Source organism: Tiliqua scincoides, chromosome 4 (genome assembly GCF_035046505.1).
Source record: "Tiliqua scincoides isolate rTilSci1 chromosome 4, rTilSci1.hap2, whole genome shotgun sequence".
In the NCBI taxonomy this organism is placed as follows: domain Eukaryota; kingdom Metazoa; phylum Chordata; class Lepidosauria; order Squamata; family Scincidae; genus Tiliqua; species Tiliqua scincoides.
In genome coordinates this window covers 59,659,433-59,682,856 of record NC_089824.1, presented here as the reverse complement: position 1 = coordinate 59,682,856, position 23,424 = coordinate 59,659,433, and the positions used below count along the sequence as shown (strand labels likewise).

At 42.6% G+C, this 23,424-nt stretch overlaps 1 protein-coding gene across 2 annotated transcripts in view; it reads right to left on the bottom strand.

The window, feature by feature from the left end:
- Window positions 1-23,424, bottom strand: part of MTCL1 (microtubule crosslinking factor 1) — a 122,664-nt gene that overhangs the window by 47,815 nt on the left and 51,425 nt on the right. For both annotated transcript variants that reach the window (XM_066623570.1, XM_066623569.1), the window contains exon 4: window positions 4,177-4,236. In XM_066623570.1, the coding sequence (XP_066479667.1) occupies window positions 4,177-4,236 (60 nt within the window). The remainder of the gene's footprint in view (window positions 1-4,176; window positions 4,237-23,424) is intronic.

Below are 23,424 nucleotides of genomic sequence, written 5' to 3'. Positions count from 1 at the left end.
GCTCATCACTGCTTATACTCAGGGCTTTGAATATATTGCAGTGCTGCATAATATAACCAAGAATTTGGTACTGCAGGCAGCTTCTAGAAAATCTCAGCTTCCATCTTTTTGTCTTCCAAAGAAAGCCATTTTTAGCCCATGTAGCTCTAAAAATCCAATTGAAAGAGTGTGTGTTTGGGGGGGACGGGGAAGAGACATTATCCAGTGAAGTTTCAGAAGCCAAAAAGGAGGTTCAGGATGGCTTCCAGTGATTAGGCAGCAGGACTTGAATGCCCTGTAAAGTTCCTTGCCCCTTTCTGTGAGTAGCTCAGACAGAATACCACATAAAAAGTAAGTAAATTCAAATACAGGCATGTACCCCTTAACAAACCTCCAGCCAGTGATGGGTCACGAATGCGACAGCCATCACTGGTCACATGATAGAACTTGGGTGCACTCCCCAAGCCTCCAAAGGTCCGTGCTGCCTCTGTGAGGCTCAGAATGCCTCAGTTGTGCAAGAGGCGTGATTTCTGGTTTCCTCCAGGAAACCGGAAGTCATGTCTCTCACGCAATTCTGGCATTCTGAGCCTCGCAGAGGCAGTGCGTGGATGCGCACTGCCTCTTGGAGGCTCAGAAAAGCCTGTGGAGGTAAGGGGAACAGAGTATCCCCTCATCTCCGGAGGTTTTGCATTACATCAAGCCCCACTTGATGACAGGGATGCTGGTCTGCATTCCTGTAGTTAAGCAGCACACGACTGTATGTGGAATTTGAGTAATCTATACATTATGCAGGATTTTTAAGGCATATACAAACCCACGGCTTTAAAACTGGTTGTTGACTAGTGCTACAGATGTTACAAATCCTGTTCTGCAACCACATAGCATTTACTTAGCAGCATCAATTTAGCTCTGGGGACATGTCCAGACCATGGTATAGTGGAAGTTCATTGAAGAAACCTCTCCTGTCCCCTCCTCCCCACAGAAGGACTCTGTGCCCCCCCAAAATGGAGGGGAATTTCTGAAAAACAGACTGAAGCACTTCTGCAAGTGGAATTCCACTCATGAAAAGACATCTCCACTTGATGTGGATATTCTCCCTTTTTCCTAACTCATCCCATTCCTGAGAGCGGGGGGGGGGGAGAAAGAGGGCTGCTGTGAGGAGAAGGTGAGAAAACTCATTTGCAGAAACTTCCTTATGCTCACACGAGATCTGGATAGAACCCTAGGTGTTGCACAAAATAAAGAAGTAACGTGGATTTACAATTTATACTGATTTTTTTAACCAAGCTGATTGGAACTGGCTTGTTAGATCGCTTTTGAACAGATGCATAGAAGTTACTTTATTGCCTTAGCAACAAAGCAGAAGTAGAGAGACAAATATGATCCAGATGAAGTCTGTAGTAAGTAAGCCTGTAACAAGAAGAGTCATAGCAACCTTGCATATAGTTCACCAAGCTGTTTTCAGAGGGAATTGGAGACAATGCAGCAGACAGAGCCAAACTGGAGTGTCCTCAACAGCGGATGACAAGATTAGAATGTTTTTGACAAAAGACAAATTCCAAAAATGGACAGTCTTTTTCTTTTAAGCCTTTAGTAATCACCTTCCAAAAACATGGATAATATCAAGTCACAGTAATGCTATGTTGATGCCTGATAGCTATTGGGAGTGGGGGAGTACAGGGTATGTTTTGAATGCAGATCCAGCTCTAATCATTCTTCTCTTTGCTAATTCTGCTTCCCCACAATTGTCATTCACCTGGCCAAAGGTCAATTAGTATAGTCTAAATGGACTGAGAATATATGATGGAAGAGAATCAATAGCAGAATCAACAGAATAAATAGAATCAATTTCTGCTATTGATTTTATATGTTGGCTTCCTGTGGGTCACCAAGGATTTATTCATGAATCTGTTATTCTAGAACAGTGGTTCTCAAACTTTTAGTACCAGGACCCATTTTTTTAGAATGAGAATCTGTCAGGACCCACCGAAAGTGATGTCATGACCAGAAGTGACGTCATAAAGCAGGGACATTTTTAACAATCCTAGACTGCAACCCTACCCACACTTACCCAGGAGTAAGTTCCATTTATTATCATTGTTAAAAGCATATACATAGTAGCCTGTTAAAAGTACAGATCTGTAACACTTCCCCAAATGCAATCACATGTCATGGTATCATCAAGTCTAATATATTAAAAATAAAATATTGAAATGAATGTGAACTCACCTGAAATTGGCTTGCGACCTACCTAACAGCGACCCACCACAGTTTAAGAAATACTGTTCTAGAATAATGCTGGAGTAATATTATTTACTTCAGTGACGGTAACAACTTAATCCTTCTGTGTATATGTTCAATGTGTATATGAAGAAACTAGCAGCCCAATCCAATGTTAGGGCACACACATTATTCTGTATGTTGTAAACTGGGGTTTTTAATTTGGGGGGGGGGGGGAGTATAGACACCAAAGTGAAGGAAAATTTAACATTAACTGATGAATGCTAGCCATCTCCTATTTTTAATTACTGCATATTGCAGTGGTTGACTGCAATTGGGATGTGCTTCACATTTCCACCTTCTTTAGTTTTCACCTTGTTATTTTGGTTTTTGCCCGTTAGTGGACCTTCTCAGTCTGCCTCAATTAAGTTGCATTTAATGAAATTGGCAACTGTCTACATCAGTGTTTGTCAAACTGTGGGTTGGGGCCGACTAGGTGGGTCATGAGCCAATTTCAGGCGGGTCCCCATTCATTTCAATATTTTATTTTTAATGTATTAGACTTGATGCTACCATGGTATATGACTGCATTTGGGGAAATGTTACAGACCTGTACTTTTAAAAAGCTACTATGTATATTTTTTTAACAATGATAGCTAATGGGACTTACTCCTGGGTAAGTGTGGGTAGGATTGCAGCCTAGGATTATTAAAAATGTTCCTGCTTGATGATGCCACTTCTGGTCATGACATCACTTCCAATGGGTCCTGGTGCTAAATGTGTGAAAACCACTGGTCTACATGATCATTATAGAAATGCATTAGAATTTTGTGCACCCTGTTTCTACTCCTCTTTATCACATGAAGAATGCAACATTTGGGCAGGCATTATGAAATGTCATGCTATTATAATCTAATTAGCCTCCAAAGTGTCACAGCACCGCTTATCTTCTTGACATTATACCATAACACAGCTTCTCTTACGGAATGTATGAAAACGTGTCCAATGTATAGGGCAGGTCAATTAGAATGAGAAATTGTTTAATACTGAGGAAAAAAGGCTTTCCAACAAAGCTGCACTGACTCCTCACTGACTGGCAATCCAGTAAACGTGCCCAATCTATTCAAAGGCTAATGGTACAAAGGCTGGGGGGGGGGGGAGAGACTGCAACTATAGTCAGCTCAAAAAGGGTGAGAAATCCACACCATCAGTTTTCTTGGGGAGAATCACACTTCAGGAATTCAATAAAATCTACATCCAAGTAGGGCAAGAAGGTGGCTCCACTTTTCTATTTTAATCAGGTTGAATGAAACTGATACTTTTCAGATCACACACCGTTCACCACTCTTGAAAAACAAAGCTTCAGCCTCTGAAAGAATAGCATGTTATGTGTTGTTTAACTGTGTGAACTGTATTTGTTGCCAAGATGCTCATTAGCACAAAAACCTTGGTGCCAAGGATAAATTTAGTTAATGTCCCTGAGCTCTATCTGCTCCAAATACTTTCTGAGACAATGTGATTTTACTTTCCAAAAGTAAATGTTCTGCTTTGTCTATAGTCACTATAGAAAGGAAGAAAAAAGAGCATGTATCCTATGAAAATTATAACTTATTCCTACTTGCATTTCAGTTATGAGAACATCTGGGCAATTCTAGCATTTCAGACAAAATCTCCATTTCCCTGCAAACCAGTATAGTGATACCTCCAATATCAAGGAGGATATGCTCTCTGAAAGTCAAGTGCTGTGTGAAACAGTACAATGGGAGACACAGCTGCCAATAAGGTAGGAGACTGGCACAGACTGGGCCAGTGCTACCCAGAATGCTCTGCTCTCATTGGCTATGACAGCTGTCATCACACACAGGACAAAGAGCACTGTAGCAAAAAAGGAAGTGACATTATGAGAGGCATTATTGTATTTGCCCACTAAATGTTCACCTAAACAAGAAAAAGCATATATGCGCTTGGAACCAGTACCTGAGCAAATGCTTTCTTTTCTTTGTGAATATCCCTGCTGCCTCTTCTCTTCAGGGAGCTCTGAGAAATACAATTGATAATCAATTAAAGACAATTTGCATTCACCAAAATAATCTAACAAATGTACTGAAGTTGATACAGTATATTCTTTGGCACTGTCAAGATATTCAATTTTAGGATTTGGTGCTATAAGTAACTAGCTATCTTTCTTACAATTTGAATATTGACAAAGACGTTTATGCACTAGATAAAGTATTCTGCTTACACAGTACATTTTGATAATAAACTCAATTGACAACATATTTTGAATTGAAATAACTGAGGAGATAAAAGACTCAGACACAAGTTTTTCTGAATGAGTATACCTGCAGAAAATGGAGCTCCTATAAAGTGCATATACAACCATTTTGCATGGGTGTGACAACAGACCTTAAACTGGGGTGGATGGGTGAGACAGGAACATGCAGGTCGTCTGAAGGATCCAGGAGTCTGACAATAGCTTAGGGCCAGCACTTTTCAAACTGTGGGTCCAGGACCAACCAGTGGGTCATGACCCAAATTTTGGTGGTTCGTGAAACTGATAAGGTGGGTTAGCATATGTGCATCAAGAGTTAGAGAAGTGCTACTTAGGGGGAGCAGTGCTGCCCAAGAACCATTATAGTCACACCCCTTGGTGTGTATAAATTAGGCAGCAGCCTCAAGGGTCTCTAAAACGTTTGAGAACCACTTGCTCAGTTAATTAGCTATACAGGTCCAGCCTATTTATACACGGATTTGACTCAACAGGAATGGCCCCTGCAAATGAGAAGGAATGTGCTGATCTCTGGAGAAGGGGAAAATGCACCCCTTTAAAATCAGTTTAAAAAACTGAACAGTCCTTTAACAATAGCCTCCTTAATGAGAGAGAGACAGGGCAGCTGGCTGACAATCCATCAAACCTTCTCTCTCCAGCGGCCCCTCCCTTCCCCTGAACACATTTGAATTGGTGAAGGGAGGGGCTGAGTGAAGCGGTTGGAGGAGGACTGATTGATGGAGTGTCTTCTTAATGACTCTTACCTTAGAGTCAAAAGGTCAGCAAGGCTGTTTTTAAATCACTGGAGCAAAGAGACTTTGTTTTTTAAATTGTTTTGCTATAGTGCATTTTTTGCCATCCAGGGTGTGCTTGGAACGGAACCCACGCGAATAATTAGTCTCAGCCTGTAGTTAAGCCCTAGCAAGCTTATTCTTAAATCTTTAGTTGTGAGGATGAAAGATTTTAAAAATCAACAGAAACTTCTGTTGCAGAAGTCATCACTTGTGAATAAAAAATATTGCTATCTAGAAAAAACTAGAAGACAAAGATATTTTGAAATTAGCTTAAAACCATCAACTGACATTTTGTGGCTGGCTATTGAACTGGAATTATTTTAGCTACTCAAATGCTGAAGATTAAAAATTAATCCCCCTTTCCGTTATTTGAACATCATAGCTATTTACAGTTCAGTCGTATTCAGTAACATATGCTCAAGATACTCTACAATTTATTTTTGTTTGTCCATGTTTAAAAAGTTACCATAGATACCGTAGATACTTGCCTACCATAGATACGTAAGTACCATGTGTGTTGTGTGTTAGCAACCTTCAGTCTCGAAAGACTATGGTATCGCGCTCTGAATGGTGGTTCTGGCACAGCGTCTAGTGTGGCTGAAAAGGCCAATTCGGGAGTGACAATCCCTTCCACACTGGGAGCAAGTACAGTCTGTCCCTGGTCTGTCTCCCTGGCTATGGGCCTTCCTTCTTTGCCTCTTTGCTTCAGTCTGTTGGCCAAGTGTCTCTTCAAACTGGGAAAGGCCATGCTGCACAGCCTGCCTCCAAGCGGGCCGCTCAGTGGCCAGGGTTTCCCACTTGTTGAGGTCCACTCCTAAGGCCTTCAGATCCCTCTTGCAGATGTCCTTGTATCGCAGCTGTGGTCTACCTGTAGGGCGCTTTCCTTGCACGAGTTCTCCATAGAGAAGATCCTTTGGGATCTGGCCATCATCCATTCTTACAACATGGCCGAGCCAACGTAGGCATCTCTGTTTCAGCAGTACATACATGCTAGGGATTTCAGCATGTTTCAGGACTGTGTTGTTTGGTACCATAGATACTCGCCTATAAGGCAAAAAATTTCTTCCCAGAAAATCATTGCCCTGCCTTATGGGGGGGGGGGGGAGGCGGCGAGTGAGCCAGCCAATCACTATTGTGGGAGGAAGGGAGCAAGTGATCTTCTGCTGAGAGGAGGCTGTGCAGGCTGGGGCTGCTGCTGAGCATTCGCAGCTGCCTGCGGGTGTGCTCCATGTGCTCCTTCAGGCTGTTGCCCAGCTGCAGAAGCTCCAAGCGCAGGGCAGGGCAATTGCCACTGCAGCCATCAGCAGCCCCCCTTGCTCAGCACCAGCGCCCACGGAGGCATCTCTGAAGCGGCACCCAAGACAGAGCAGGAGACAATGAGCTGTGTGTGGGAGGGGGCGTCTGAGTGAGGGAGAAGCAGTCATTTGAAACAGCTGAGTCCATCTCCTCTTTTCTTCTTGTTCCCCCTTCCCACTGTATTTAAACTTCAAGCACTCCATTGGAAAGCCCATCTTGCTAACCCCCTTCCCATCTCCCCACAAATGAAGTTGGACAGGGTGGGAAGGGGGGGAGAGTGATCTTCTAAAAGAGAGAGAGAGAGAGAGGCAGCCTGCAGAAGGCTGTACCTTTGTTTCTCAAGCCATTGAAAGGGTTAAGTCCATCTCCTCTTTCCTTTTTGTTTTTGCCCCCTCCCCCTTATTGAATCCAAACTTTAAACTCTCTGTTGCAAAGCTGAGGCTTGCTAGCCCCTCTCCCCATAATCATTCACCACTGATGAAGTTGTACTGGGGGGAGAGGAAGAGTTAACTTTTATAAAAGGAAAAGTTTGTGTGAGTGAGTGTGTGAGAGAGAGAGCACTTAAAACAGTTAAGGCTACAATCCTAGCCTCACTTTTATGGAGCAAGCCCCACTGACTATTAAGGGACTTGCTTCTGAGTAGGCATGCCTAGGATTGGGCTCCCAGTCTATTCCCTCCTCTTGCTTTCCTCTCCACCTCTCCCCTTACTGTATACAGTCACACTTCAGTCTCTCCTTTGCAAAACTTTTTGCAAATCTCCTTGCTAACCTCATTTCCCCCTATCCTCACCAATGAAGTTGGACTGGAGGGGAAAAGTCCCTGCATTTGTGTATGGGGGGGGGCATCTGTGAGAGAAAGAGAAGCAATCTCCCTGTGTGTGTATCCTTTTCACTGGAAGAGTCCTGGAGACCTTGCAAAGATGCAAAACCCAGGAAAAGCAGAGAGTAGAATTTAAAGTAGAATTATTCTGCAGCAACAGGTATTTTAGCCAGAGATCTTAGCTGCATGCTGGCAGGAGCTAGGAAGCACTTGCAACAGCTGCTATTGTAGTAAGCTTTTAGGAAAGCATGCTTGCTTCTGCAGTATCCCCCAGCCAGGACCTCCACACGAGGCCCGGAGGCGCTGCTGCCCTTCCTCCACAGAGGGTCTACTTCCAAGTAAATCAGGTGCAACTATGTGCAGCTGCACTTGCTCAGTCACTCCTTGTTGCTTGTCTCTCTACTGTGAACTGAATTGCACACTCCCAGTTGTGTGTTCTAAGGAGAGCCTTTGGCTTAAGGCACCAGGCACTTTAAAGGAGGATTTCATTAATGGTTCTACTGGTATGCTGTTTCCAGTGTACTTAGGGCCCAATCCTAGGCTTGTCTACTCAGAAGTCCCACTAAAGTCAATGAGGCTTACTCCCAGGAAAGTGTGGATGGGATTGTGGCCTTACTCTGATAGTGTTTACAAATGGTTGTTGAGAGAACAATTTAAAAAATTAGTGAATAAAAATGTATCTTATGATCTATGAGATAGATCATAGTTTTTAATAAATTAGAGACTATTTTAATACTGTTTTTGCTATACTATGTATACATAGTATAGCAAAAACAGTATTAAAAATAGTGTATGTATGTATAGTGTATGTACATATATGTACATAGTGTATGTGTATGTGTATAATGTATGTACATATATGTACATATAGCGTACATGTATAGTGTATCTACATACACTAAAAATAGTGTATGTATGGTTTGGCCCCATCCTTTAATCATGCATCTAATTATTTTTACACATTAACCAATCCGTTACATAGACGAGCCTTTATGTTAGCTCGCCTCAACATTTTCCCCTCAGCAGTTCATTCTGGCCGTTTTTTTAACATTCCACGGGAGAAAAGGCTCTGTCTCTTTTGTCATGAGACTCCTGATTTTTTGTTTCATATACTCTTTCTTTGCCCAGCACACTCTGATATTCGGAATCATTACCTTGATTCTTGGATCCCTTCTGACCTTATCCCCTCTGATATTATTCTCTCCAAGTTTATGAGTGATGTTTGTGATTCCTTAACTGCAGCTGTTGCTGGTTATTTATCCAAGATCCTTAAAGTAACGCTGTCAGGATTGAAATAATTCTAGTATCTTGTTTAAATTGTTGAGTGTTATGCAAACTGTCATGTCAATTGTAAAGTACAATTATTAATCGTTTGATATGCCAATAAAGGTTTCAGAAAGAGAGAAATAGTGTATGTATATATACTGTGTTTTTAATAAATTAGTGACCAGTTCTTAGGTAACAATTACTGGGAGGTTATTTTTCAGGATCTGGCCTCGGGTAAAATCGGACAAAATTATAGTCAGACACCTCCCTAAGTTAAACCCCCGACTCATCCGAGGGTCATAGCAAATTCCATGATTTTGGGCTCAAAACCTGCCCTCGTCTTATCTGTGAGATCGACTTATAGACAAGTATCTGCGGTGATCTGCTTTTAAGATTACTGTGTTTTGTTATTGCTTATATAGTACGTTGCCCATCCTGATCTTAGAGAAGAACTTTTCTATGAGCACTGTGCTATTCAAGACATAAAACTGCAAAAGCCGTACTGGAATCCAAAGTTAAGGAGGACACAGGTTGTAGTAGGATACCTATTTTTGCATTTCTTAGCAGGGATAGACACTGCTATCCCTGCTAAGTCCTGAAGACTTGACAAAACACACTTTTTCTGAGACTTGTGTCAACTCGAATTACACAAGTCATGGATCTGGGCCCTGACTCACAACTTGGGGCTCTGATTCAGAAAAGAGTGATGACTCGTATAGACTTGAGGAATGAAGTCTTGTGGTTTTTCTGCCCACAACTAGTTTTTGCGTCTGTGTACTCGATTATTATTTTTTTCATTGCTTCTGTGTCACCCCAATCAACCTCTTGGACAATCTGGAACCTGGCATTCAGACTGGACTGAGCAGCAGACACAGTGGGAGGAGAGTAGACTGGGAGGCGGGGCTGGGGGGTGGAGGGGAGGCTTTGCAAGACGAACCAGAAGAAGGTGGGGGCAGCCCAGCGGAGGGCTTGTCCATCTTGGAAGGAACAAACAATTGACTGGCCAAATGGATGGCCTGATTCATTTTCTGCTGGATGACACAGCGGAGGGAAGGGGAGAAGGAGGAGCCCAAGGGGTGAGGGTGGGGGTTCTTGTAATAGGAAAAAATGCTTGGATAGCCCAAGGAAGGGGCAAAGCACGGAGTTGGTGTTTCTTTTTTTTTTCATTCAACTTTTATTAGGCATAAGTATTTGGTAAATAGGGTCTCTGAACAGATACCATACCAAGAATAGAGACCCAAGCAATACGTAGACCTAGATTGGATCATAAGCCTCCTGGCTGCTGCAGGTAGTTCTCCCTCACTCCTGTCACTTTTATCTGCTCATGCTGCCCATCCCCTCCTGCCTTGCCAAGACGCCTCCTGGTCAGTTTGTCTGTGAATTGCTTCTCAGCACTCCTTCTGAAGGCTCCTTCTGCACTGCTGCACTCACTCAAATAACAGCAGAGCTTTTGTTTACATAAATAAAATGAAAAGGATGGTTGAAGTGAAGGACTTCAACACATCAATGACTGCAGATGGGATGGGAACATCTGCGCAGCGTTAAATGACAACTCCAAACCAGCTCCAACACCAGCACCTCTGTTTTTCCTGTGAAGCTGCGTCTGACTCGCACCTTGACTTGCTTATCAAAAAGATTCAGATTTGAGTCAAAATGACTCTAAAAGGGGCTTTGGGTGAGTCATGATGACCACCCGTTATGACTCACAGTGAATTGAGTTGGAGGGTCTGGAGACACTCAACTCGACTCGCAACTTGACACAGTTACTCTGGCACATTCCTCTTTCTTAGCTTCTTTGTACAAAAAAATTCACAACAATCTTTGACCAGTTAAGAATCTGCACAAATCCACCATAAATCCACTTTGCCCACTCCACCATCACTTTGCCCAACCCACCATCACACTCCAGATCTCTGACAATTAGGTCTCACCACTATATATAGCATTTTAACAAATGCTAACTTTCTAACAGAAAGTGACATAAATCTTTTTCAAAATTAATTTTACATCCCAGTCCACAGAAAGGCTCTTTGAACAGTTACGTACTTTGCTATATATAAACAGAGGAATCCGTAGAGTTCTCGGCTTTTCTAGGAAGAGTAGCATAATTATTTTGAGGATCAAACTGTAAGTTTATACTTCATCAATATCTAAGAAAGTGTCTTCTCAAAGAATGATCAAAAGCACCCTTGAACCTTTCTGCCTGTGTGACAATTTAGATTGTCTGGGGCACATGACACATTAAAGAAGACACTTATTTGTGTGATTATATATGCCAGAGTTCATTGCTGCATTCTTTGTTCTACATCTACAACAACACAACTTTTTGAGGATGTAAGAGCTCTGACTGAAAGGTTGAACCTTTAACTCCCTTAACACCCCTCTAACAATTTCAAATATACAGTTTGTGACAGAGATACTGAATTTCTGTTATTGATACCCTAGTCAATCTTCCTCTCTCTACTACTACCTCCATAACAAAATGTTCTGAAATGGGTGATGAAAAGTTCGTGTGCCTTGCCCATCTCAATTTGCCTGGCATTTCCAATTTTAGTAGGTCCAATAGTTTAGTAATTTTCCACAAATTTTCATAGTTACAAGCTGCCAACCACAGATGTACAATTAAGAGAATGAATGTGACCAGTCAAGAAAGCAAATTTGAACACTTAATCCCAGGAAGCATTGGCAAATAGCTTTGTGACACCTGCCAAAAGCTCCAAAAGGAGGAGCACAAACAGTCTAATATGGTAATCAGAACATTAGAAGGATTTTTATATAGGATTAAATAGAAGACACACTGTGAGTTTGTCTATCTGTGGCTTGAATTATGGGCAAGGAGGGTTCTACAAAGTTTTGCCTGTTTTGTTTCTTCAAGTGACAGTAAGAAAATGATTGAAGTAACCAGACTGAGAATCTGGCTTGGAAGCTCACTACAACCTTTCTCTTCAAATCTTGTTATGTGATGGATAATACAGTGCTGAACTTCCCATACAGATTTAAATAAATAACTACAGTTCAGCAAAGTGAAAAGCTCACCATATTTCATTTTTAGCTGGTTTCAAGGTGCAAAATGCCATAAGACATAACTGAGCACTGATAAAGTTGGGTTTGATATAACTGATCCATATCTACATTTATTCCCATATAATCCCTGCATTTAGTCTGTAAATGTTATACATTAACAGCCAAAGTGAAGCCACATTTGCAAATTTCATCAGCTTGACAGGCTAGCATTAAGACTGTAAAGTAAATAATTGTCCTTCAATAAATGAACAAAAAATATCTGTTCTCACTTGAATTCTCCTATGGCGATGTCCTATGAATGTTTTCTTGGAAATAAGGCCCATTAATTACAACTGCTTACTCCCAAGCAAAACTGTAACAGGATTGCAGTCCTACAGACCAATCCTATTGAGAACTGGGCTGCATATTGTGACAGGAGAAGGAATGTTCCTTCTCTCCATGCCAAAAAGGCATGCACTGTATCCAGTAAGGGGGAGGGTAGATAGCGAGGCTTGGGAGGAGAAAGGGGAATTTTTCCCCTTAAACCCCTGTAAGCCTCCAGCTCCACAATGGGTCTCCTTGGACATGCACCAGCTCTTTAGACAAAGGAGAAGGGCAGGGAGCTCCTCATTGGAGGGAATGGGATGTGGCATGTGTTACTGCTGCCAGATCCATCCCCTCCCACAGCCTCCCCACCCTGTTCCTCCCCCTCCCTGCTCCCTCCCCACTCACCCTCTGCTCCCATCACTTATCTGGACCAATGAGAGCAGCAGGGTCTGGTAGCAGAGGCAGGACACTGCTGCATCTTGCAGCAGCATGTGTAAAATAGCCACTGACAGAGCACTACGAACACCACTAGGAGCCATTTTATGAGAGCAGAACTCACTTCTGCTGTCATTACCCTTTTGCCGTACAGATGAATCCGGGAAAGGATTAGTATGTGAAATGTCATCAAATTCCTAAGCAGAAGGGTATATTGAGAAACCAATCCTACCCAACTTTCCAGCACTGAGGTAAGGGAACAAATGTTCCTTTAATAATAATAATAATAATAATAATAATAATAATAATAATAATAATAATAATAAATGTATATACCGCCTTTCTTGGTCGTCAGATTTCTCCTCAGACTTTATTCAAGGCGGTTTACCTGGGCAGGCTATTCTAAATCCCCATAGGGATTTTTACAATCGAAGAAAGGTTCTATCTTTCAAGAACCACAACATTTCAGATGGATCTTTTTGATCTGGTATCACATTCTGGCCTCCGGTTTCCTCCCACACAAGCTGACAAGCAGCTCCTTCATCTCTCACATGGAGGGCAGCCAAGACGCTTCTTCGCTCACACCAAAGAGCAGGTGGAATAACTTGGCTCAGCTTGTCAGCTGCTTCAAGGTCTCACCATTCACGGTGCCGGTGGCCTTGAACTGGTGACTTGTGGATGTTATCTTCAGGCAAATGGAGGCTCTACCCTCTAGACCAGACCTCCTGCCTTACATTGAGGAGGCCTCTGTGACTGCCTACCACCACCACAGGATGCAGCCCCATTGGCATGACTGCATCAGTGCTGGGAAGTTGGATATGACTGGGCACTGAGTAAGGCAAGCAAAATGATTTATAATACATTTCACTATGTATCCTGGAATACAAAGCAAATCATTCTCATTTTAATATTCCTTTAGTTGAGGAGGAATCAAAAGGGATCCTAGTCATTGATATTACATTGACATGGCATGTTTTTCCCTCTCTGTATCCTGTTTGGTTAAAATAACGATCTCAACTTGATGAGCAAGGAGATACATCAGACTGAATGGGGCTCATCCTTCAGATGAAACAGATGTTAAAATGTGAATTATCCAGAGTGTCTGCTTTTTCCACTCAAAACTTGCAGCCATTGTTTCTGTTCCATGGCTTGACTTCAAGTTCACACATCAAAAGGAGAACATCAAAACCCACAGACCACTATGGAACTTTAAGTGGCTTTCAAAAGACTCCCTGGTTCCAAGTCCAGGTGTAAGTTGCATATCAAGTTAATGCAAATGCCACCACTATTCTCCACTTCCTTACCTTCCCCCGCTCTGATATTTCCCACAGCAGAGCTAGAATTACAGAAAGAATAATCACTGAATTGTGACCTTCAATATACCTCTTAGGTCTGTCCATGGAGAACTCACTGCAATGGAGAGAAATAGCCCAGGCTGAAATTCACATCCAGTGTGTACATGTTTACCACAGGCAGTGACACATGCCAGGCAAAAACTGGATTGGTTCGGGTTACTACTTATAATATGTACATAAGGAAAAAAAAAGTTCACATCCACCAGTTTGACAGGAAAACTCTGTATCAGTGTTGGTATTAATGGCCTTGAAATACTTTCCACAGCAAATTGAATGATGGCCCACTACTGTCATTTACATTACTCTTAATATGTGCACAGTGTTTTATAATCCAAATGTTCTTTTTTCTACTGTTCTTACAAATCTTGTAAAAGGAGTCATATTTATTTACATTCTCACTTATTCTAAACTATTTATTTGCACTATATTAATTCATTTGTTTATTTGTTATTCTGCAGCATGGGCCACAACCAATTACAGAAATCACACCATTAAAATTCAAACACACTGAGGCATGGGCAGTATTGTTTTATTGCTTTGAGCAATAGATTAATCTCACAACAACCCTTGAAAAGCCTGGATCGAGAGTGAGTGACATGCCTTTACACCAGTGGGACTAGCAGCCCACTGGTGTAAAAGACCTGCAATGGCACAAAGATGATGCTTACAAAATTAAGCTTCAGAAATAAACAAAGTCACATATCAGCTTTTCAGGACTACAAACAATCTATACCTTCTATGAAGCATTAGGTAAAATTCTAAGGAGTGGAGAGATTAAACAAGCACCAACACAATCCCCTCTGCACTGCACATGCCCCAGATAACCTTTATAATCCACTCTTGACCATCTATCTGCTTAGAGTTGTAAATGTATTTTTCACTGCAAGAGTGTTCAGATGTCCTCTTGCTCGCTCCACTCTGACTGTATTTCATAACATAGATGATCAAAATATAAATATTCACAGATTGCCAGAATGAGGATGAGCATTATGCCACAACTGAAAAATTTCAGTTTCTCACATATTTACTATTTCTATTTACTTGGGAGAGTCCCAATTTGCTGGTAGCTATATAGCCCTGGTAAATGGCAATCTCTAATTTGCTCTTTTGAGGCAACTTTACTTTGAAATTTGTTTGTGTGATTTGCTAAATTTGCTAGTGTGATTTGCCAGTCTTCAAGGGTAAGCTCCCTGCCTAGGCTGTCCTAGAAGTTAAACCTCCATCAGGAGGAGGAGTTTACAACAGTGGAAGAGACTTCCACTGTCACAAAATGATTGATGATGGCATGCACAGCACCCTGTTAATGGCCATTCTGCAAGCACTGCTGCAACACCAAAGCTTCGCTACTGGACCCACCAGATCCAGTAAGTCAGTGGGGAGGAAGAGGACTGGAGGTGTAACTGGGCAGGAAGGGGGGAGGAATTGGGCAGAGAGGAGATGGAAGCAGGTGGGTTCACTGGCAATAGCACACACTAGATCCTATCCCCTCCTTTTCAACCTCCCTGCCCCTTTCTGTCTTCAGACATGCAGAGAGGTGGTGCATGTCTGAGGAGACCCATAGGTGGCCCCAGGGCTTACACAAGGTACGCATTAACTCCCATTTGCACTCAGGTTGCTCTCCCCAGTGCTTGATACGGCACGTGCCTTTTTAGTGTGGTCCTGGTACTCCTCCCGTCCTCCTTGGGCCTGTGGCCCAAGGCACTGCAGGTTCCCATCCTCCATGGGGGGGGGGCCCTTGCAAAGCTGTAAAATCTGGAAAAGGTGGGGTGGTCAGTTCAGCCTGCCTGGGTGGTTACCCTTCCCCTGCTGTACTCCCCCCTTCCTGCCTGGCAGGCCTGACCCGTGGGGTAGGGCAGGTAGCCCGCGTGGGAGATGCTGCCTGGAGGGGGGGCCTTCGCCGCGACCCCCGGGGGGCCTGCCCTGTGGTGATCCCGCTGTGGGGGGTGCGGTAGCGCCACCCACCGGGCACACTGCCCGTTGGTGTTCCTGCCCCCCCACGCTCACCCATCGCTGCCAAGAAGGGGTAGCTGCGCTGTCTGGGGGCTTACCGGGTCCGCTGCTACCAGCAGGCAGGCTCTGTGCTGTTCAGAGCCTGGGAGGCGGGGGGGGGAAGGAACCCCCTTCTACCCCCTTGCTCCAGGGAAGAAGGCAGAAGGAAAAATATAAAAAAAAGAAAAGGAAAAAATACTGATGTCGTGCCAGAGTACGACAGAGGTCCATCCTTGTTCCTAGAAGGTAGGACCGGAACTGGGGAGCAGCATGGGACGCCCCCAACGTGGGAGGAGTATCTGTTCATTGATGTTCCGATCCTACTTTCCAGGAGGAGGGGCACCTAGCAGTAGGAATGCCAGTCCTTCCTTCCCAGAGAAATACCAAAATACAGACGAGCTTTTACACTAGCTCGCTGTCAGGGGCTACCCTCAGCGGTATTGGAGGGCCGTTATAAGAAAATACCATATTCTGAGCGATTGTGCCCATGTGCTGAGCAAATAGAGACTATCGAACATGTCTTATTGAGATGCTCTTTTAATAAAGACAACTGCTTTGAGCTTATCTCCCCATATTGAAGAGATTACCAGGCCGTATGAGTCAATATTATACCTCTTTGCTTCTATTGGATGCCAACCCAACCACTAAATACATGGTTGCAAAATTTTTCGTGGCAGCAATAAACATTCGTAGGAAGATGACTAAGGAAGATGCCTCCCTTATTTAGCCCAGGAGTTGACACGTGAGGCTCCTTTATCTGATTTAATAAATCGGACGAATGCTTTTATTATGTTTATAGATTTTTAGTTTATTTTAAAAATTAATTTAGCATAACAGGGTTTTACAGATTTCTTAACAAACAGTAAATCTTAGTTTCATTTTAAAGTATTAATAATAATAATAATAATAAAACTTTATTTTTATCCCGCCCTTCTCCCAAAAAGGGACCCAGGGCGGCTAACAACATATAAAACAAATTAAAACATAATTTCACAGATAAAAACATATTAAAAAACACATTAGCAGAACCCATAAAAACAGTAGTCAGAAGAGTCAGAATAAAATCTGCTGAAATAATCAATTTTTTCTTTCTCCTTTTAAGTTAGCCTTGAGATTGGTTATGACTGTTATGACATGATATGTTCGTAAAGCTGTATTGTTACTTTTATGCTGGTCTGAGACAGTTAAATAAACTATTATTATTATTATTAATTATTATTATTAATAATAAACTCTCATTCCACTAGATTAGCAACCCAATCCTAAGCTTCCTGGCTCCTAGAGAAACAGCTGTGCCAAAATGGCAACTGCTGTATCCTGCAGGCGCTGGAAAGCTGCTGGAGGTCCCCTCGGGGGAAGGGGACATTCATCCCCTTCCCTCAAGTAAGGACACAGGCCCATAATGGGGCTTCTCAAGTCTGTGTCGGCTATTTTGCCAGCGCAGACTTGAAAACCTCCATGTCAGGCTTTGCAGCTCGACATGGAGGATAGGATCCAGTGGAGTCCCACCCCCTCCTGGGCTGGTTCTTCCCCCCCGCCCTGAAAGCCTGCACTGCCGCCCAGCAGTCTTACCTTCCTCCAGGTGCCGGCCTTCCGGCTGGCCTGGCACCAGTACTCCTTCTTACAGCACATTTACAACACCTAGCGCCAGAGCTCAGCACCAGTGCTGTGGCTCAATAGAATTGGGTCCTTAATACTCTTTGCAACATAAAAAATGGCTGACATTTATTGTTGGGTGTTCACTGCTAACCACGAGGCTATTTCAAAGTAAAAAAATGATTTAAGATTTAAAAAGGCCAATGTCTATATTGTATACCAGTAGTTTCCAACCTGGGGTATGTGTACCCCATAGGTGCTTGCAAGAACTTTAGGGGTACTTGAAAAGAATTGAATAATGATGGGAAAAAGCAGGTCTGTATTAGAATGTCTTCTGGGGTTGACAAGGTAGGAAGCCCCATCAACTGCTACTTTTTGGTCATCAATTTGTGAATTACTAGATATGGATCAGTGGTTGGCACAGCAAAAAAGCTGAAACCATGTGGAAAGTGATCAATCACTAAGAATTTTTCAGGATACATCTAGCACTTTGGTTCACAGTGAAAAGGCATGGTCTTCAGTTTTTCAAAGAAGTAAAAATAGAAAATACTGTGATGAATACAGGAGGTATGGATTTTTGTACATATATAGGATTTTTGTACTACTGTCCTAAGCTCCAGTGTGTGGGAAAGTATTATCCAATGGTAGCATTAAACCTTCTTTACTCTTGTGGCTTTTACAAACAAAGCATGCCAGCTATTCAAACAAGGATATAGAACTTTTGTGAACTTTTGTTGAAAAGCAATATATAAATACTGTTAATAACAACAACAACAACAACAACAACAGGTGGAGAGGGCTTTCTTTTCTTATTCCTTTTTAAAAAAATAAATACCAAAGTAAGCTGAATGCAGTTCCAGATTTAAGATTAAATCTTATATCAGTTGAACCTGATTTCAAAAAACAGTCTGCCTCAAAACAAGCTTAAGGATCACACTGAAAATTTGTTGTGTATAAAATATTTGTTTCATGCTTTATAAAAATTATTCCACTGCTTTTTAATACCTTTATTGATCTATTTACTTACAATTGCAACACAAATTTGAAATAATTACAAAATTTGAAATAATTACAAAATTACATAAGTTTGAAATATTAATTACAAACATGTTGCTAATATTAGGGGTATATTTTATTGAAATTGGCTTTCCAAGGGGTACGCAAGTGAAAAATGTTGGGAAAACAGCTGTACTGATTCTTCAGGAATGTAATCAGCCATATTAATGATGGGGTAGATTCAGTAATTTTGGGAGGACTTTATGCTATGTGCCTTCTTTCCTTTACAGCAAAGAGATGTATGCATAATCTAACACAAACTCTAGTTAAAGAAACCTTAACTGAGCTGAACTTGTTTTGTCTCTGCACTGTTAGGATCTCTTCAGTAGTCTTCTCCTCTTTTCCAAAATTGTCATAACCCACATCCAACAACACACATATTGTCATTCAGAATGCATTAGCGGTGTATCAACAATACTAAAATGTACGAAGTTTTATTAATTTAACTGTCAACAGGAGGAGCTACAGCATTACTTGATTCTGGCAAGTAAAAAATAATTTATTTATTTTTTAAAAGACAGACTCCTATAATAGTGGGTAAAAAGGTAGAACCCAAGCATCCTTTATTGCAGTTAACCTGGTCCTCTCAATACTAAGAAGCTCTGACCTTCAGCCTTCATAGAGGCAAAACACATAGCGGAATTAATTGCCTAGAAGTGCATAGCCAAATAATTCCCAGATACACTGTGCACTTAAAGTAAGTATGATTTAGACTGGAGATGGAAAAGACATGCGGTCATCTCTCCTTGGCTCCATTTCATTATATTTTATTACATCCTTGACTGCTTTGTCAATCTATCTTTAACTAGTTCAAGGAATTCAAATCTCATTACTTCCTTCCAAACTTCCTTCTAGAAATAATTCCGTACTTTTATGGGCAGTGGCATCACTAGGGTTCAAGTCACCTGGTGCGGGAGGCCAGCACGTCACCCCCATGCAGTGGGCGGGGCAACACTCCAGGTGATGGGCGTAGTGACTTACCATCGCCCCACCCCCACTGATTTTTTGGCTTTACCTTTTGATAGAATAAAGATATTTCAGCGCAGTTTGTTTCACTGCATTCTTCATGAAATTACAATTGATTGATATATAACATGATGGTAGTATTTTTACAAACTGTGATTTTAGTGATTTTGGTCACTAGTGGTGTCACCTCCCCCCAGGGTGTCAACTTACTCTTATTGGAGTAGTTCTCAAACTTTTAGCACTGGGACCCACTTTTTAGAATGACAATCTGTCTAGGACCCATCATAAAGCAAATCAAAATAAATAATTATAAATAATTGAATTAAAGTAAAACAAATAATTAAATAAGGGGAAGCCAGCCCCGTTCCACCAAGTGAATTTTCTCTGTAGCCTGCTTGCAATAACACCCCATCCAAAATAAACAGTAAGATTTTCATCCCTACCCAGTACCCAGTTCAATTTAAGTTCTTATATTTCAAGCACATCACTATCAGGACCCACCTGGCTTTACAAGTCTGAGAGCCCAATCCTATGCCTGTCTACTCAGAAGTAAGTCCCATTATAGTGCATATTCAACTGGGCAAATGCTGCTCTGTGATATACCGTACAACAACATCCAGTGCTCAATTTCAGTCAAAGGAGGAGACTGCAATCGCACACACCCTTACTTGGGAGTTAGTTCAGTTGAATACATTGAGGCTAACTCCTAAGTAAGGATGCATAGAATTGCACTGTAACCCTTGTGGTACTGCCCTGACACTGATCCTGCTGGGATGCAATATTACAGAGAGGCAGGCATTTCCAGGCTTCCCCCCCTTCTCCAGCTTCTGACTCTCTTGCAACTCTCTCTACAGATATTCCCCTCTCCCTAGTTTGTTTGTTCTGTTCTGTCTGGGGTGGGAAAGAATGGGGGGGGGGGCGGAAGGAAGTTTTAAAATGTAGAAAATGCTGGAGAAGACAATAATACAGGCTGAGGGAGGAAGGGAATGGGAGAAGCCCAAGGATGAGGCAAATTTGCTGTCGCAGACACAGCAACAGGACTACAACTAGCTCAGTCCTTTGCTCCCACCTTCCAGCAGTTGTCCAGCCACACGGGATCTCCACCTCCTACTTTTGCAGAGCATTATTTCAGATTTTCAGTGGTTGTCTTTTTTGGACAACAAACTTTTTTGCCCCCCTCCATGATCATTGGGGGGGGAGGAAATCCTCACTTCCCCATCATCACTGTCCTCATTCTCTCTCTGGGCTTCTGAATGCAGCTTGCAGTTGGGGCACATCCAGCCACCCAGGCTCAGTCTACCCACCCAGAAAAAGGGTAGTTCCAACCTCCCCCCCCCCCAAACAGGTGGTAAAGGCAGGACTGAACCCTCCCTTCCAAGCAGGCAACTCGCTGGGTGTGCAGGAAGCAGAATTTGTTTTTAAAAGGACAGCGGCCCTTCCACGCTTTCCTGGGAGTAAGACCCATTGACTGTAATATGACTTACTCCTGAGTAGACCAGCAGAGGATTGTGCTCTAAGGCTGCAATCCTATCTACGCTTTCCTGGGAGTAAGCCCCATTGACTCTAATAATAATAATACAGGTATTTATATACCGCCTTTCATGGTCTTCAGATTTCTCCTCAGACTTTATTTCAAGGCGGTTTACACAGGCAGGCTATACTAAATCCCTATAGGGATTTTTACAATTGAAGAAGGTTCTGTCTTTCAAGAACTACAACGTTTCAGATGGATCCTTTTATGATCTGGTATCACATTCTGGTCTCCAGTTTCCTCCCACGCAAGCTGACAATCCTTCATATCTCACTTGAAGGGTGGCCAAAGAGCAGATGGAAAAACTTGGCTGGGCTTGTCAGCTGCTTCAAGGTCTCGCCATTCACTGTGCCAGTGGCCTTGAACTGGCGACCTTCATCTTTAGGTAAACGGAGGCTCTACCCTCTAGACCAGACCTCCTCCTTACTTACAGAAGTAAGTAATGGGACTTACTTCTGAGTAGACATGCATAGGCTTGGGCAACAAGGCTGCAATCCTATCCAGACTTTCCTGGGAGTAAGCCCCATTGACTCTAATGGGACTTACTTCTGAGTAGACAGGCAGAGGATTGGGCTGGAAGCGTTGCTGTCCCTTTAAAAATAAAGCCTGCTTCTTGCATGCCCAGTGAATTGCAAAAAGCAAAGCAAATGCCAGGCAGATAGAGGAGCAGTAGTAACTCCCCTTACCTGGCGCACAGAGAGGGAGGACAAAAGGCTGCTGGCAGCAGTGATGAGGTGCAAAGCCCGGTCTCGGTGCTGCGGGGCTCCCAGGCTGCTTGGGTGAGGGCTGGGAGGAAAGAGGGGAGGGCGCAAGAGCGCGATTTCCCAGCAACCTCTAGCCCTTCGTTTGCAGGGGCAAGCCAGGAGCTGGAGGTTCCCACGCATTGCACGCAGGTGTGAGGCTCGCACATGTGTGCAGTGCCTCAGAAACCTCTGAACTAGGGCAAGAGGCTCCCACAGCATCAAGTGCACTTGCGAGGCTGGCCTCAGAAGCCTCCGGCTGGACTTCAGGGCAGGAGGTTCCTGCAGGGGTGCAGGGGGATAGTTGGCGTGTCACCCCCCCAGTGTGTCACCTGGTGAGACCCGCACCCCCTGCACCCTCCTAGAGACGCCACTGTTTACGGTTAGAGTAGAAGTCTAATCAGTACTAACAATTTAGGGTTGTTAAGATTTTTTTTCCATTTCTCTTTTCCCGCAAACTCTGTATTGCAGCCAAATTTATGAACTCATATGTTAAAATGATCATTGTTGCCAGTCAACAGAGATGGCTGAAAACTGTACAGAAAATATAACTAAAGATAGCACATGTTTCAGGAATAATTTCAATATGCCAAAACTGGACAATGGAAACTTTGGAGAAACACTCAAGAAAAAGTATATGTTGAGAAAAAAGCAAGCAAGCAAGAAAGGTATCAAAAGTATGTTTATCCCATTAACATGATAAGACAATAGCATGGATGGCATAAAACTTTCTTTCAGCTGAAAATGCATAGGTGCACACATACATATATGCTCTCTTTTTCTCTAAGGCTTTCACTGTTGGAAGCTGGAAGGATAGGGAAGCTCCCTCCATCAACCAAAGCACCCCGTGTGAATGAAAGGACAAATTGCTTGCCCAATGAACTCTTCTGCTTCTGCAAAGATTATTTGCAAAAGTACAATGCTCCTTCTGTGTGCAGGGAGACATTTTAAGGGTGGAAGTACTAGTTGGGATGCTATCCATAGTTTTCAATTACATAAGACAATGGCAACACTCATATTCAATACTCATGTCCTTCCACTGCTACAGAGAAACATTTTAAAAAATCATTACAGTAGCTTTTAAGTGCTTGGTACAATCAGATAATAAAAAATTCACTATTTTGTTCTATAAAACGGTAAGAATATAAGAATAGCCCCTCTAGATCGCCACAAGGGCCATTCAGTCCAGCATCCTGTTTTCTACAGTGGCCTACCAGATGCCTCTGGATAGCCCACAAGTAGGAGTTGAGGCACACCATTCTCCTGCCACTACCCTCCCCCTTACAACTGGTCCTCAAAGGCATACTGTCTTTGAACATGGAAGCAGCATATAGTCATCATTATTAGCAGCCAATAATACTACTATTTATTGACAGAATAAGTGACAGAATTTTGTGTCACTTCACTGACAAGCCAGGAACATTATTCTGGGGAGCAGCCTGGGGGCTGATCCATTATTATTGCAGCAGGTGCCTGCAAGAATAATATAATTATTATTGATTATAATGCATTGATGTCAGTGACAGGGAGCAGCCCACCTCAGCATCGCTTGATTCCAGCTCAGAAGTATGTTTCCGTACTTCCGTATGTTTATCCCTCCTCCCTATACTACCATGCAAGTAAGCACAGAGTCCTGTGGATCCTATGCTACAGATTCCATTAATAAAGCCAAAAGCTTTACCAATGGAGCCAATGAAAATGCAACTTAGAAAGCAATAGGGAGTATCATCGCATATCCAACAGTAGTGTCTTTTCTCACCTCCCTAGTCTCTTCACTCCCAT